Below are 14931 nucleotides of genomic sequence, written 5' to 3' on the forward strand. Positions count from 1 at the left end.
AGATTGTATAAATTGCGCAGAAGACAATTCACGCTGATACATTTGAGATATTGAATTCCAAAAACGCCCTTTGGCTATTATTTTTTTATAAAAATCTGCAAGATTATTTAAGCCATAAGATTAATTTGGAGTATAAAGATGTGTGGCTGAGATTTGTTCTCTAGTTATACACTTAAGATTAGTTATACATTGATCACTATCCTATATATATATATATATATATATATGGATGTATTCATTTCATTTTCCCATATTTTCTCCTATTTCCTTCTTGATCTCAGCCGTTGATTTTCTCCATCCTATGGCTGAAAATAAAGCATGATTAATTCAATTTTAATCATTACAAAAATCGAAAAGGGCCTAAATGGTATTCACATTTGAGTTGGTTATGGTAAGTTGCTTAATTCTCTCCATCAAAAGATTGCAGCGGTTATTTTCTAGGATTCCACAAATCTTTCTTCTCTTTCATCATTTATTCTCCTAACATTCTCCATTGAAGACTACCGGTGTTCTACAAATTATTTCAAAAATTCCTTTGGTTTTTTCTCCTTGTACAAAATTGAATTTGTATATATATATATATATATATATATAATATTGAATAGTAAACCAGAAAAGCAAGGAAACGAGGAAAATGAGGTTTCAGTTGAGGGTAGTACTTTATGGAGGTGAGGTAGTACCGCTTTAATTTAAATATGTGTATATATTCTAGTGTTGTTGATGGGTTTAAATTTGAAGGAATTGGAATTTTCTCTATGGTACTAAAGTGGATACTGATGAATTCAATTCACATCAGTTACAGTATTCGTTCGTTATAGAGTAGGTTATGGAAACTCCCTTAATTTCCTCCGGAGAAGATCTGCACGGTTATTGCTTCTGTTCTCACGCTCCAGACATTCCAATAGGGTTTAGATATCTGAGTGGCTAAGGTAGTAGTTTAAACTGATACGAATAATGCACCGAATGTAAACGACAAATGCTTGTTATTGACTATATAATGCACAATATGTGAACTGCAATGTATACGAATAAGATGTGTCGTGTTTCGATGTTTGGCACACGTTTGTTGTTTCCCCTAAGGGTTTAATAAGTCTAGGGGCTAGGGTATAGTACGTACACATTAAGATGTGCCGTGTTTCAATGTTTGGCACACGTTTCTTGTTTCCCATAAGGGTTTAATAAGTGTAGAGGCTAGGGTATAGTACATACACATTAATAAAAACGTATAAACCGATACTAATAATGCACCGAATGGTGACGACTAATGCTTGTTATTGACTATATAATGCACAATATGTGAACTACAATGTATACGAATAAGATGTGTCGTGTTTCGATGTTTGGAACACATTTGTTGTTTCCCCTAAGGGTTTAATAAGTATAGGGGCTAGGGTATAGTACGTACACATTAAGATGTGTTGTGTTTCGATGTTTGGCCCACGTTTGTTGTTTCCCCTAAGAGTTTAATAAGTCTAGGGGCTAGGGTATAGTACGTACACATTAAGATGTGTCGTGTTTCGATATTTGGCACGCATTTGTTGTTTCCCCCAAGGGTTTAATAAGTCTAGGGGCTAGGGTATAGTACGTACACATTAACAACAACGTATAAACCGATATGTATAATGCATATCATTGACTATATAATGCACAATAAGTGAATTGCAATGTATACGAATAAGATGTGCCGTGTTTTGATGTTTGGCACACGTTTGTTGTTTTCCTAAAGGTTTAATAAGTCTAGGGGCTAGGGTATAGTACGTACACATTAATAACAACGTATAAACCGATATGTATAATGCACCGAATGGGAACTATTAATGCATATCATTGACTATATAATGCACAATAAGTGAATTGCAATGTATACGAATAAGATGTGCCGTGTTTCGATGTTTGGCACACGTTGTCTCCCCTAAGGGTTTAATAAGCCTAGGGGCTAGGGTATAGTACGTACACATTAATAACAATGTTTAAAAATAGCTCTTGTTTGAGTTATACATAATTAATGTATTACGTAATGTACATATTATAAATAGTAAAGTTATTCTTAGGTGCATTTAAGTGTCAGAACATGACATGCCATGTATGCATTTGCTGATTCCTTTTTTTTTGTACAGTATTGGTTGTACCTGAATGTTATCCGGAGTTGAAGCCTCTTGGTGGTCGGAAATTTCAAACCTTGGAACTGTCCATTGCTTAAAGAGATGGGGATGGAGAAAGATACGCGGAAGGGTAAAAGGCCAACTTGACTTAGCTTCGATAAACAGAACATCAATGATTTTTTTTATGTCTTAGTCGTATTGTTATTTGAATGGTTTTCATAATTATCCAAGTATCAACTTCTTGTTTCTTTCACTAGATCACATTTTTTGTTCGTTATTGGATTCTATAACACTGAATTACTCTATATAACTGTGTGGTTAACTAATTGAAGTACTCATATGCCCGTTGATAGTTCGTATTCCCTACAACACTCAAAATAATGACAATTTCTCGATAAATAATGTAACGTTTTAATAAAAAAAATGCACATATCTGATGATCACAGTGGTAGTTAACTACTTTAATCTCCTAATTACAAATGTACTTAAGAAACAATAACACACACGCATGATAATTTATATCAAACCAATTCACTCATATACACTATAATTCTAAAAATGCATAATATATTGCAAATAATGACAATTTAATTACACATAATGCACAACTTAAAAAACGTAATGCACATTGTATATTGCTGAATAATGATAATTTCTCGATGAATAATGAAAGGTTTAATTGAAATAATGCACATGTCCATATCCCTTAGCTACATCCACTTTTGACAAACAATGTATCACAGAACATAAATATGCAAAGTGTTGGCTAATCTCCAAATTACGAAATTACCAAAAAAAGTAAACAACAGATCCGTTATCCCTTTTCTGTCGTGGATTCAACTGCTTCAAGTAGTTAATTAAACAACAGATCCGTTATCCCTTGTTGATGTTTCGGCTCCCCCTGATTTTCAGACGTACTAGGGCCTATCTCGGCCAACCTATCCTTGATTTTTTTTGCCAGAGCAACGGGAATAACGTCGTCGAGGGCATCGTCTATGTCGACTCTAAGCTGCTTCTCTGATATGGACCAAACAACATAACACATCAGAAGATTATCACTAAATCAAAAGACAACATGATATGAGCTTTAGAAGGATTAATCCATATTTCAAAACAAATAATGCTAAAGTCATAACAAATAATGCACATAAACTTGACCCATAATGCGTAAGACAAAGCACATAATGCACACAACATTAAATCTCAGCCTCACGATTTTGTCATCTGACGGTTAGATTGATGCCACTTATAAATCTCAGCCCCACGATTTAATCTCAAAACAAAAGGACATCCCCTAGTAAATGTCCCTTTCATATTTATTCAATCTCAAAAGCACATATTTATTTACTAGGGGATGTCCTTTTGTCATCCTTTTTGTATCTTTTGTTCTTTGTTCTTTTTAATCTCAGCCCCACGATTTTGTTATCCGATGATTAGATTGATGCCACGTGTCATTTAATAATGCAGATTTTTAGTTGAATAATGCACACCGACTAATAATGCACCATTATAGTGTAATAATGCAGATTTTCAGTTGAATAATGCACACCGAATAATAATGCACAATTATAGTGTAATAATGCAGATCATCACAACCATCCAATTCAAGGATCCAAGGGATGTGATTAAAAAGAACATTGGACTGAAAAGCTGCGAAGGACCTTAACACACCCCTATATATATATATATATATATATATATATATATAGGATTGTGATCAAGATAGAACCATTCTTAAACGTAGAACTATTCTTAAACGTAGAACAAATGCCAAACGGAGGTCGTTAGATCTTTTAATCCAATGGTGTTGATTTGAACAACAACTTCCCATTACAACCAAAACTATTATTAATGGGTGAATGCAGATAAGTGAAAAAATAAAGCATGCATGGACTCTTCTTCGTTTCATTCATTCTTCCATCAACATGTGAGTTTTTTCACATGTTGAGTCCGGAATGTCGTAAAAACATAGTCTAATATGTATGATTTTTAATCTTGACAGTCATTTTTTCCTCATCCAATGAATAAAATATGTAGAGTTCTAGGTTCTACACTTAAGAATGGTTCTATCTTTAACGCAACCCTATATATATATATATATATATATAGGGTTGTATTATATATCAAACTAGTTTAAAACACTAAACGCCAAACACATTATTATATAATAACGCGGGGTTCATTACAACTTTATTTGTAGTTCATTATAGGGAATTCTGAGATTTAAAAACATTGACATCATCATGCATAGTTTAGAAATCTGAAGTTCATTATAAGTTTGTTATTAGTTCATTATAATAAACTCCAGGTTATCATATAATGATGTTGTTCGGCGTTTAAGGTTTAGGGGTGGTTTGGTATTGATCACAGTCATATATATATATATATATATATATAGGGGAGCGTTATTCTCCTATTCATCCCTTAGATCCTTTATTCTTTTTAATATGGGCCGTTAGATCTCATTCATCAACGGTCCAGATGATCTGCATTATTACACTATAATGGTGCATTATTAGTCGGTGTGCATTATTCAACTGAAAATCTGCATTATTACGCTATAATGGTGCATTATTAGTCGGTGTGCATTATTCAACTGAAAATCTGCATTATTAAATGACATGTGGCATCAATCTAACCGTCGGATGACAAAATCGTGGGGCTGAGATCAAGAAGGAAAAATGAGGAAATATGCAAAAAGTAAAATGAATACATCCATATATAATATATATATATATATATATATATATATATATATATATATATATAAGGTCCTGTTAGGTTGAGATTATTTAGCTAAATTGAGAAATGAGATGCAATATCAGCCACTAATCCACAAGATTAACTAAATGTCAACAGCTATCACATTATGTCAACACGGGGGTATAAGTGTCATTTCGTGTTTTAATGTGTCGGATTGTTGACATGGCTTTTATGTCTAGTTGACATGACTTATAATTGTTGTTGACATGGTTTCTATGTGCAGTTGACATGGTTGTACGTGTAGTTGACATGGCTTGTAACACAGTTGACATGGCTTGTATGTGCAGTTGACACGATATGTACCGTAGTTGACATGACATGTATGTGCCGTTGACACGATATGCACCATAGTTGTCATAGTGTCACCAGCTTATATATCAAAATGTCAACAACTGACAAACACTGTAACAAAAGCAAAATTGATCAATTGCATAATCCTCTCGCATTTAGATCTGCTCGATTCTGGCCGCAGCTCCACCAACATGCAGATCGCGCCGACCTTGATCGCCTTCAGCCTCGACTTCTTCGACGCCTCCAGCATCTGCATCAGCAGCTTCAGCGCGCACGAGCTCGCCTTGTTGCAGATCTCGTCGGAGACGATCTCCAGCAACGATTTGAAGCGTGTCAATGGAAAATTGCTACTAGCCAATCCTCAATCACAACGAATCGAGATTGAACACTACCTCAATACACAGGTAAATCAAAACAACCATTTGTTGCTGTCAAATTGAAGAGAAAACAGAGTAATTAATAATTGCAATTTCGTCAACCGAAACAGAACGACAGATTGAGAATCGCACTATATGAGCGGCGGCGGCGGCAGACGGCGCTCCTGGTGAGGAGTTACGATTTGAAGATCCAGTCTCTACCGAAGCAGAGAGACGACGAGATCTCGAGAGCGGGTGGAGGAAAATGGACCTGGAGGAATGGGTGAGGAGGATGGAGAAGGAGGAAGCTGATGTGGCAGAGATTGGCTCAGGAGAGCGAGGTTATGGCGGCGTCGCTGATGGCGCGGATGAAGGAGGCGGCGACGGAGGACACGACCAAAATTGCCTTCTTATTCGTGGTGATGTCGGCGATTGAGATGGTCTGGAGCTCGTCGGAGGCGTCGAGGTAGGATAGGGTGGCGTCAGGAAGCTTGTCGGCGACGGAGATTGTGGCAGAGATTTTGGGGGCGGCGGAGAAGCGGAGGGGCTGAGATCGAAATCTGCGGCGGGGATTTGGGAAGGAGATGGAGAACACAAGCGGAAGAAACCCAATTTAAACATAAAATTACCATTACGCCCTTTCATAATTAATTAAACTAAAAATATTTTCCATGTGGCAAATTCTGGACCACTCATTTAATATTTAGAGATTATGGAAAGCTATTTACTTTTGTTTAGTTTTTGACAAGAATATTTATGGCTCGAAGAAGATAAATGGCTTCCTAGACCCAAATAACATTGTGCTCTAACAAAAAAACCTTTGTTTCCTCAACATGATTGCATAAGCTTCTTGAATGGAAAACAACTTAGCAGAGTCTATATCTGAACAAAACTACAAAACTGAACCTAAAAGTGAACTATTGAGAACTTGCACTACAAAAATGAACCTAGAAAATGAACTATTTTCCCGCATACTACAATCTGGGCAAATTTAATAATTGGGCTTCCCATCAGCGGTGGCCCAATACCAAACGTGGAAAGTGATCGTGTATGCTAAATAATTGGGCTTCCCATCAGCGGTGGCCCAATAATTGGGCTTTGTATTATTGGTGGTATTAATAAATCAGTAAAACACGTGTACAAATTCATTTACTTTTATTTGTTATGTTAGATGTTTCTATACTATAGATCTTGCATTTTCGTCTTTAACTTACTTCACTGTGTTCTTATTTATCGATTTCATCAGTGGTTAACTTCTTTATATATGAATTTAACAAAATAAAAATATACAAGTACAATAATCTATTGAAACAAAAATATACTAATGTAAGGATAAATTTAAACAAAAAGTACATAACCTCTAATTCTAAATATATTTTGCTTGGTAAATAAAGAGACTGGTAATTTGATATAGGCTGAATAAGACTTGTCTAGTTATGATAACTATCAAGTCCGGTGCTTTCTCTAGTAGTATTTGATAAGCTACTAGTAAATGTCCCTTTCATATTTATTCAATCTCATATTTTTTTATCCCACTTATTTTCTAAATCCAGTTATACCTTTACCCGAAAAGTTAATTTGCATTATGATCTTTTGTGGATCATATAAAAATTTCAACAGCTGCTGATATTTGTCTAATATAACTAATAATTTAGAATGTAAACTGTAATTTTCCCAATTATATTATTCGAACTGCCAATTAAATAGAGCTGTAACATCATGTGATCACATCTGATCTGAGTCGCATTACATGCGATGACTCATCGTCATCATTGAGAATAAGTAGGAAAATATTTTTTTATTTATAATAAAGAAACAAAACAATTCTGTGCATGACCCGTAATCCCGTACCGGTTAATTGCTATATGATATGACTATATCCAAAAGCCAACGCGTCTTTATTATTTCATTCATTTAATTTTTCCTCTTTCTCGCCTTCTATTATTGTTTTAAAATAAAAATAAAAACCTTTGCTTACCAGTAATTTTCTCTAATATTGTATTCATTTGGGATATTTTAAGAAAATAATATGGACGAATATCAAAATTATAGAGTTATAATTGACTGTTTTTAATCTAAAAATTATATCTGAACGACTCATAACTGAATAATCTGATAGGCCTGAACTTGAGTGGTTGGCCCGATAAACATCTCTATTGACCATCAGCGTGTAAGACTATTATCATAGTTGTAAGATCTAGACAAGGTTTTGGTTATGTCTCATATTTTTGGTTTAGACTATCAACACATAATTTTCATTCTAAGTTTTGTTCATAAAACAATACAGAGCTTTGCGTTGATGATATCTAATCTTGGTATGAGTGGATCAGTTTCGAAAAGCGATAGGGATTTATTGATGAATGAGAGAGTATAAAAGTCATCAAATAAAATTAATAGTAAAAAACAAGTCGCACGCAGAAAAATCATAGTATTAGAAAGTTAGAAATGTATTAGTTACAAAGATACAAAACCAAATAAAATAAACTAATCGTTATAAAATAAAAACAAGTGGTACCTATTTGGTATGGGGCCGTACGTACCTTTTCCCCTACATTGCTTTCATCATCAAATTAAAATAATGCCATAAGTAAGATACCAACTCCACCAAGAAAAAATAATAATTCCATTCCATCAGGGGAAGGTTTCTTCAGCACAACCACACACGTACCACAAATTGAAATATGCCACTAGTTGAACCAAAAAAATTAATTAAAATATCCCCATTCATTTCATTAAAATTATAAGATATGGTACCTATATGAGTTGCTTGTAACTGCAAGTTTATTTCGTAGTAATTAGTGTGGTGGGATGGAGTTGGAATGGGCGGTGGAGTTCTTGAAGGGCATGATCAAGCCGGTGGCCGCGTTGGCGGTGGTGGCGATGGCGATAGCGCTGTCGTATTTTCAGAAGCTGGGGCTGGAGTGGGAGATGGCCTACTCCATTTTCAGAGCTTTTCTTCAGCTCTCCATCATTGGCTTTGTTTTGGAGTTCATTTTCAACCAGGAAAATGCTATCTGGATCCTCATGGCTTATCTTTTCATGGTAGTATCTCTTTTCTTTTCATTTTTTTTCATAATTTAGGCTGAGATTTGTCTTATATCATCACCTTATGTCATTTGTATGTACATCTACATAAATAATAGTATATCATCCTAATTAATGTAAAAAAATGTAAATAAAAAAATCAGTGTATTATCGTAATTGATGTTGGTCAACCATTACTATCATATCATGATAACGTGTAATCTCTTTATGAATGTGATTGCATAGAATTGCCAGTTCAAAATGAATTATGGAGATGTGATATATTTGGTGATTGGGAATTAAAAATTACTCTGTTTTGACATAGTAGTAGTATTTCATAAAGAACTAGTTTTGAGTGGGTATGGTTCGTCTTGTGTTTGAATAGGTCTCGGTGGCCGGTTATACGGCCGGAGAGCGCGCGAAGCACGTCCCTCGAGGGAAGTATGTGGCTGGGGCTTCGATTCTGGTTGGCACCGGAATTACCATGTTTGTGCTCGTAGTATTGCAAGTCTTCCCCTTCACCCCGAGGTACATCATCCCAGTAGCTGGGATGATGGTAGGAAACGCCATGACCGTCACCGGAGTTACTATGAAGAAGCTCCGCGACGACATTAGGATCCAAATGAATTTGGTATGGAATTGCTATGCTTCTATGTAGTCACAAATTTTAATTAGAGTTGATTTAGTAAGAGTTGGTTGTGATGTGTATACAGGTGGAGACTGCTCTAGCTTTAGGGGCGACGCCACGACAAGCAACGTTGCAACAGGTGAAACGGTCACTGGTGATAGCCCTATCTCCGGTGCTGGACAATGCGAAGACGGTGGGGCTAATATCGTTACCAGGGGCAATGACGGGGCTGATAATGGGCGGGGCGTCGCCTCTTGAGGCCATCCAGCTCCAAATTGTGGTGATGAACATGTTGGTGGGAGCTTCAACCGTTAGCAGCATAATGTCGACTTACCTCTCTTGGCCTTCATTCTTCACCAAAGCTTATCAACTGGAGACTAACGTCTTCTCCGCCGACTGAAGCAAGAAAATTATTCATTTCTATTGCATCATATCCTGCCTTCTCTAACCCGAAAAATGTACATGACGTTACACCTTGCTTAACCTATTGAATTATGAGCTCCAGTTTACACGAGATCAATTCACATTGATTCCTCATTCTGTGGCACATAGATGATTTGTGCTACAAACTTGCAAAACTCAACACGTGTGTCTCTTGCTTGTTTGAAGGACACGGGATTATATGATTTTCCCTCAGCTCATTGTTGATCAGTATTCCGATTAGCATGGATGCGCCATTGAATAGCAGCCGATCATGTAATAATCTTCAATTAGCTCTTCCTAGCAGAAAACAGGAACTGGGGGATGTTTAGTTTGTGACTAATTTGATCACTGGTCATAGAAAGCATGTCTACTGCTTCTCAAAAAGGAATATACTCCCTTCATCCCATATAAGAGTATCCTCACTCCCTCTTTGCGGACAAGAACGGTTTTAGTGAAAGTTAGGTAATGGTGGTTTTGCCTGGAGAAAGTGTCCCACTTTTTTACAGGCAAACAAGTTGAAAAGACGGAGTAAAAAATATAAGGGAGGTTTTTATAAAAAAAAACGGGGACATTCGTGTCCAGGATGAATCTAATAACAACTTTTTCCAATTTCTTTCACCATAAACCTTTTAATCAAAATTAAGGAAATTTTGGGAAAGAAAACAGAGACTTATTGACTAAAAGATTGGAAAGTAACAAGGTGACTCAACAAGTAAAATGACTGAGCAAAACAACACTGAAAATGAGTGAGAAAAGGGTATTACATTCTTAGAAATCAGAAGACCTCATATGATATGGGGACACAGAGAAGCCAACAGCAACCAAAGAATAGACAATCACTACCAAAGGCATACCGAACACTCACACGAGATATATATCAACTGAGAGGAGAGTTAAATATCAGACATACTTGCAAAATCAATCATTTACGGCTGCTGCTCCATATAGCATTGTTGAACTTTTCCAGTTCTTTTGAATTTGCTCCGTACACAGTTTTAATAGTGTCTGCACAACAACTGAGGGCAAGGTGTGGGTTAGTAGACTCGCTGAAAAACAAGTCCACTACTATGAACAGCTTAAACATGAACAGTTACAATCATTATAAGGGATAAGGACTACAATGGTAAACCTGCAAGCTTCTTTGTTGAATCTCTTATTGTCTATCCCGTATAATGTATCAAAAATCTCTGGCTCAACTCGGCAAAAATATGGACGATCTGAAAAAATCGAAACACTAGAACTGCAGAACTAAATATACGCTCAAATAACAATTTAAAACTTCAAATAGCCCCCTTGCCATTCTGATAAGTCGGTCCGTACCAAACTCTAAGATAGATGCATAGCATTTAGGCCTTTCTAGCAACCAATATTGCAACAGTTATCGATACTTCTCAGGATGAAAATGCACTCACCAGCATAAATGGAACATTTTCTTGAGCTTTTATCGTAGTGGATACACCACCCGTCTTCGCCAACCAAGCTATTGTAGTGCTGAACATATCATATACACATATTCAACATAGTATAATCATAAAAGAACTCTACTTCAAGTAGTTAAAACTCAAAAGTTTGTTTAGTTCACAATCATACATACTACTACATGACTATATCCACGTATTCAATAGAGAATTCTCTTCACAACACAAAAAATCATTTTTTTTTTGCACACTCAGAATTCAAGAGCTGTAAACACCATATCCACAAACTCAACATCAGAAAAGCAACCAAATTGTCTGTCACTTAATGATTGATCTATTGAATTATGAGCTCCGTGCACAATTCATTGCAACCTCAAAATAATTTCTGCAGCTTCTGTTAAAAATATCATCAAATATACACATTATATCCATAATTCCACAAATTCAATATCGTCTTACACATCATATCCACCGTTCAACATCATACAATCAAAATATTCACCACCCAAATACATCTTCGCACGTTTACTTGAAACATCAACAATGGAACCACCAAAATTTGGAACGGACAACAACATAGTGTGCTCCAGAAATCAAGATTAATTCTTTGGAAGTGAACACACACTGAGCAAGAAGGGAGGCGAGATATACCTCGACGTCAGAAGGGTTGTCGAATATTTCTTCAGGGGAAGGGAAAGTGGGGCCCTTGTCGAGTTTGCAACACGCGCCGCACTTCTCCACGCACTGCCATACGGGTGATTTCTTCTCGCGTCCAAACCCATTGGAGGTTTTTGTGGCGGGTTTCTGGCGTTGTCCCTTTCGAGGCGATGATGTCTTGCGGGCGGCCAAACACACCGGTGACGGAGCCATCATCATTAGGGAGTGTAACATTGAAATTCAGCTCAAATCGCCAAAACCAAACTCCAAGTAGATTAGCTTCTTCCATTTGTACTAGTTTGTTTTTTTTCAAAATAATTTAAATAGAGCATATTTTTAAAATATAAACGTCAAATTTAATTACTCCAACAGAATGAATATAAAAATATAAAAATTAAAATAGAGAAAGTAAATATAACGACAATAAAATAGATAAATTAAAAGTATATTAATTTTTGCTAAAAACTTAGGCAATATGACTACTTTATTGCTAAACTTTAATTTAATATATAAAATAAAATAAAATCAAATCAAAGAAAATAATGTCACACTAATAATGAAAAATAGAAAGAAACCCTAAAATCATCACAGAACCGCCGCTCTGCTTCTTGACGAAATTAAAATTTCTTCTTCTTGTTCTTCTTCAAACTGCATTTCATCATTGTTATGTTGAGAAAATGTTGAGAAGTCTTGCTTCAGTGCTACCTAATTTGATACGATCGTGTCCAAAGCCTACTCCAAGGTTTCCCCCTCAACTACAGTATACATCCGCATCCGTTGGTAGCTTCAATCACAGGTATGATTTAGGAAGCGTGAGGGCTTACAGCAGCCTTTTGGCACTGAACGATCTGAGGGATAATCCAGGTTCTCGGCAGCAGAAGACGAGGAAGGGGCGGGGTATCGGGTCGGGTAAGGGAAAGACCGCCGGCCGGGGACACAAGGGTCAAAAGGCCCGCGGCACCTATAAATTCGGATTTGAAGGTGGACAGACGCCGCTTCGTCGCCGCCTCCCCAAACGTGGCTTTAAAAATCCCTTCAGTCTCACATTTCAGGTATCCTCATTTTAATTCCATTCATCACCTCATATACTTACAAATTTAATTCGTTTTTCTGAGATTTAATTTTACTGCAATTTATTAGGAATCCTGCTCTTGTTCCCCAATTCTAGCGTGTGATAGATTTTCTACCAATTACTTTAGCTTACAGTATTATAACATGTACCTGCATTTATGCTGCCTCCTGTTTACATAGAAAGAGTCTCAATCTGATCTGCAGAGCTTATGTGAAGATTCATGGATAAAAGTTGTGAATCAAGCAATATTATCTCAAATTTTAGGAGTTATCATGCGTATTGTGAAATCTCAGAATTCCAATCCATCTATGTAAACAAGGGATTAGCCGATTAGCCACTACTATGTTTATCCGTCTATGTTAATCCTCGAAAGTGAACACCGTCTGATAGATTTGGCTTCTCGACCTACACCCATCTTGGATTCAATATTCATTTCACTATAGAACTACAAATGTAATGTTTGTGTACAGGGTAAATGAAGCTTTGAGGTGTTGTACAGATAAGAGATGGTAACTTTTCATGTGCCCTGGAAATTATCCCATAAGCATTTGTGAATGGAGATATACATTCTAAGAATTTTATGTAAATTCAATGCTGATATCAGTCATCTATTTTTGTATTTGATTGCATTTGAATTAAATCATTGCTGATTCATCTCCATAATGATCCAATTAGGCCAAGGCCTAAAACCTTATTCTCACCTTTTGCTTGCTCCATCTGTTTTTGCATATTAACTCTCTCCCGTATATTTGGCATACATAATAAGTTTTTAAGGTGTGCTATGTCATTAGATTTATGATAAATTTGCTTAGCTATTGGTCCCCTGCAGCCTGTTGGTTTAGGAAAAATCGCAAAGCTGATAAATGCTGGGAAAATAGATTCTTCAGAATTGATCACAATGAAAACTCTCAAGGTGTGTATATTAGTATCTTGTACTATTCTCTCCGGCTCCATGCGCTTATCTGAAAACTTGCACTAATTTTTTTCCTAACAAAAGGATTGTGGAGCTATAGGCAAGCAAATAGAAGACGGTGTTGGACTGATGGGACGTGGAGCTGAACACATTAAATGGCCCATCCATCTAGAGGTAATCCATTTTTATTTTTCCTTGTCATTTCTTCTATATCCTGAATATGTTTTTGCCATCCATTTTTGGCCGTTTCATTAACCTCGAGCTACACAGGTTTCACGGGTGACAGTAAGGGCGAAAGCAACAGTAGAGGCTGCCGGGGGGACCGTGAGACGAGTGTATTACAACAAATTGGGGCTGCGGGCGCTGCTGAAACCGGAGTGGTTCGAAAAGAAGGGCAGGCTACTTCCAAAAGCTGCAAGGCCGCCTCCGAAATTAAAAGAGAAGGTAGACAGTATCGGTCGATTGCCTGCCCCTAGGAAGCCATTACCTTTCACTGCTGAAGAAAAAGAGGCAAAGCCTGCTGCTGCTGCTGCCTCAACTGCTTAATATCATACTATGAGTCTATGAAGGCAAAACAAAATGCTGAATTTTTAGAATTTGCGTTTGTTTTGTTGTTAGCTGTGATGATGTTCTTGTGCCAAGAAAAATAAAATTGAAGCTGATCTTTTGTAATAACATCACGTCTTTTTCCTTAGATTTTCCATGTTGCAAACATGTCTGAATAATATATCTACCCACGCACACACTTGAAAAAAACATGATTTGTTTTATAGTCCTATATAACATGGTAGTACTATGTTTGCTTCGCTTGGCACACTAATGAGTGCGACCAGGCAAGGCATGTGAAGGAGGGTTGTTGGGATTCAATTATTTTAAATGGACCATATTATTCAGTTATAATGTCTTTTATTAAATTATTTTACTATAATTTGGGATTTATACTATTAAATCCTAACAAACGAGACATTCAATGATAGGTCGGGATTTATTATATAATGTCTCCATCAGCAAATCGAATTTTATGCAAAAATTACAATTTTAAACGTAATGAAACAACTTTATCCTTTGTCTATATCCTAATTGAAACTATCTTAAACGAAAACTCATCACCTATTATATAATTACAACTCCGTATTAAACAACTTACAAATCAATTACTGAGGTCGGTGTTGGAAAATACTATTGCTTCTTAGTTGGAAGAGTTACTGCATTTACCAAAATGCCCTACTCCAACTGTAACCTTGCAAAAAGAATTCGTGGGCAATTCGGTAAATCACTGTGAAG

The 14931-nt window shown here is 36.3% G+C and overlaps 3 protein-coding genes across 4 annotated transcripts; 2 read left to right on the forward strand and 1 right to left on the reverse strand.

Annotated features, from left to right (window-relative positions):
- Positions 1-8139: 8139 nt before the first annotated feature.
- Positions 8140-9684, forward strand: LOC121765895 (protein ALUMINUM SENSITIVE 3-like). Its single transcript, XM_042162178.1, has 3 exons — positions 8140-8554; positions 8922-9167; positions 9250-9684. The coding sequence occupies exons 1-3, from the start codon at positions 8321-8323 to the stop codon at positions 9562-9564; spliced, it is 795 nt and encodes a 264-aa protein (XP_042018112.1). The 5' UTR covers positions 8140-8320; the 3' UTR covers positions 9565-9684.
- On the reverse strand, positions 9628-12002 carry LOC121765896. Of its 2 annotated transcripts, none has more exons than XM_042162180.1 (5): positions 11657-12002; positions 11000-11078; positions 10717-10804; positions 10498-10603; positions 9628-9884 (listed from the first exon to the last, which is right to left on the reverse strand). In XM_042162180.1, the coding sequence occupies exons 1-4, from the start codon at positions 11894-11896 to the stop codon at positions 10510-10512; spliced, it is 501 nt and encodes a 166-aa protein (XP_042018114.1). In that variant the 5' UTR covers positions 11897-12002; the 3' UTR covers positions 9628-9884; positions 10498-10509. The 2 variants fall into 2 exon arrangements, with proteins under 2 accessions (XP_042018114.1, XP_042018113.1); XM_042162179.1 differs by having other exon boundaries at positions 9628-9901; positions 11657-11982.
- A 216-nt stretch (positions 12003-12218) lies between these two features.
- Positions 12219-14341, forward strand: LOC121765909 (50S ribosomal protein L15-like). The gene is made up of 4 exons (XM_042162195.1): positions 12219-12714; positions 13564-13647; positions 13732-13821; positions 13918-14341. The coding sequence occupies exons 1-4, from the start codon at positions 12340-12342 to the stop codon at positions 14191-14193; spliced, it is 825 nt and encodes a 274-aa protein (XP_042018129.1). The 5' UTR covers positions 12219-12339; the 3' UTR covers positions 14194-14341.
- Positions 14342-14931: the final 590 nt, after the last annotated feature.

This window comes from Salvia splendens, chromosome 14, assembly GCF_004379255.2.
Source record: "Salvia splendens isolate huo1 chromosome 14, SspV2, whole genome shotgun sequence".
Lineage (NCBI taxonomy): Eukaryota > Viridiplantae > Streptophyta > Magnoliopsida > Lamiales > Lamiaceae > Salvia > Salvia splendens.

What these genes read in the sequence shown, in the direction of transcription:
- LOC121765895 (XM_042162178.1), top strand. Translation starts at nt 8,321, where the DNA reads ATGGAGTTGGAATGGGCGGTGGAGTTCTTGAAGGGCATGATCAAGCCG. An exon ending in TCATGGCTTATCTTTTCATG is followed by an intron (nt 8,555 to 8,921) that starts GTAGTATCTCTT and finishes GTGTTTGAATAG; the next exon opens with GTCTCGGTGGCCGGTTATAC. An exon ending in TTAGGATCCAAATGAATTTG is followed by an intron (nt 9,168 to 9,249) that starts GTATGGAATTGC and finishes ATGTGTATACAG; the next exon opens with GTGGAGACTGCTCTAGCTTT.
- LOC121765896 (XM_042162180.1), bottom strand. Translation starts at nt 11,896, where the DNA reads ATGTTACACTCCCTAATGATGATGGCTCCGTCACCGGTGTGTTTGGCC. An exon ending in ACAACCCTTCTGACGTCGAG is followed by an intron (nt 11,079 to 11,656) that starts GTATATCTCGCC and finishes TGATATGTTCAG; the next exon opens with CACTACAATAGCTTGGTTGG. An exon ending in AAAATGTTCCATTTATGCTG is followed by an intron (nt 10,805 to 10,999) that starts GTGAGTGCATTT and finishes CGATTTTTTCAG; the next exon opens with ATCGTCCATATTTTTGCCGA.
- LOC121765909 (XM_042162195.1), top strand. Translation starts at nt 12,340, where the DNA reads ATGTTGAGAAGTCTTGCTTCAGTGCTACCTAATTTGATACGATCGTGT. An exon ending in TCACAATGAAAACTCTCAAG is followed by an intron (nt 13,648 to 13,731) that starts GTGTGTATATTA and finishes TCCTAACAAAAG; the next exon opens with GATTGTGGAGCTATAGGCAA. An exon ending in AATGGCCCATCCATCTAGAG is followed by an intron (nt 13,822 to 13,917) that starts GTAATCCATTTT and finishes CGAGCTACACAG; the next exon opens with GTTTCACGGGTGACAGTAAG.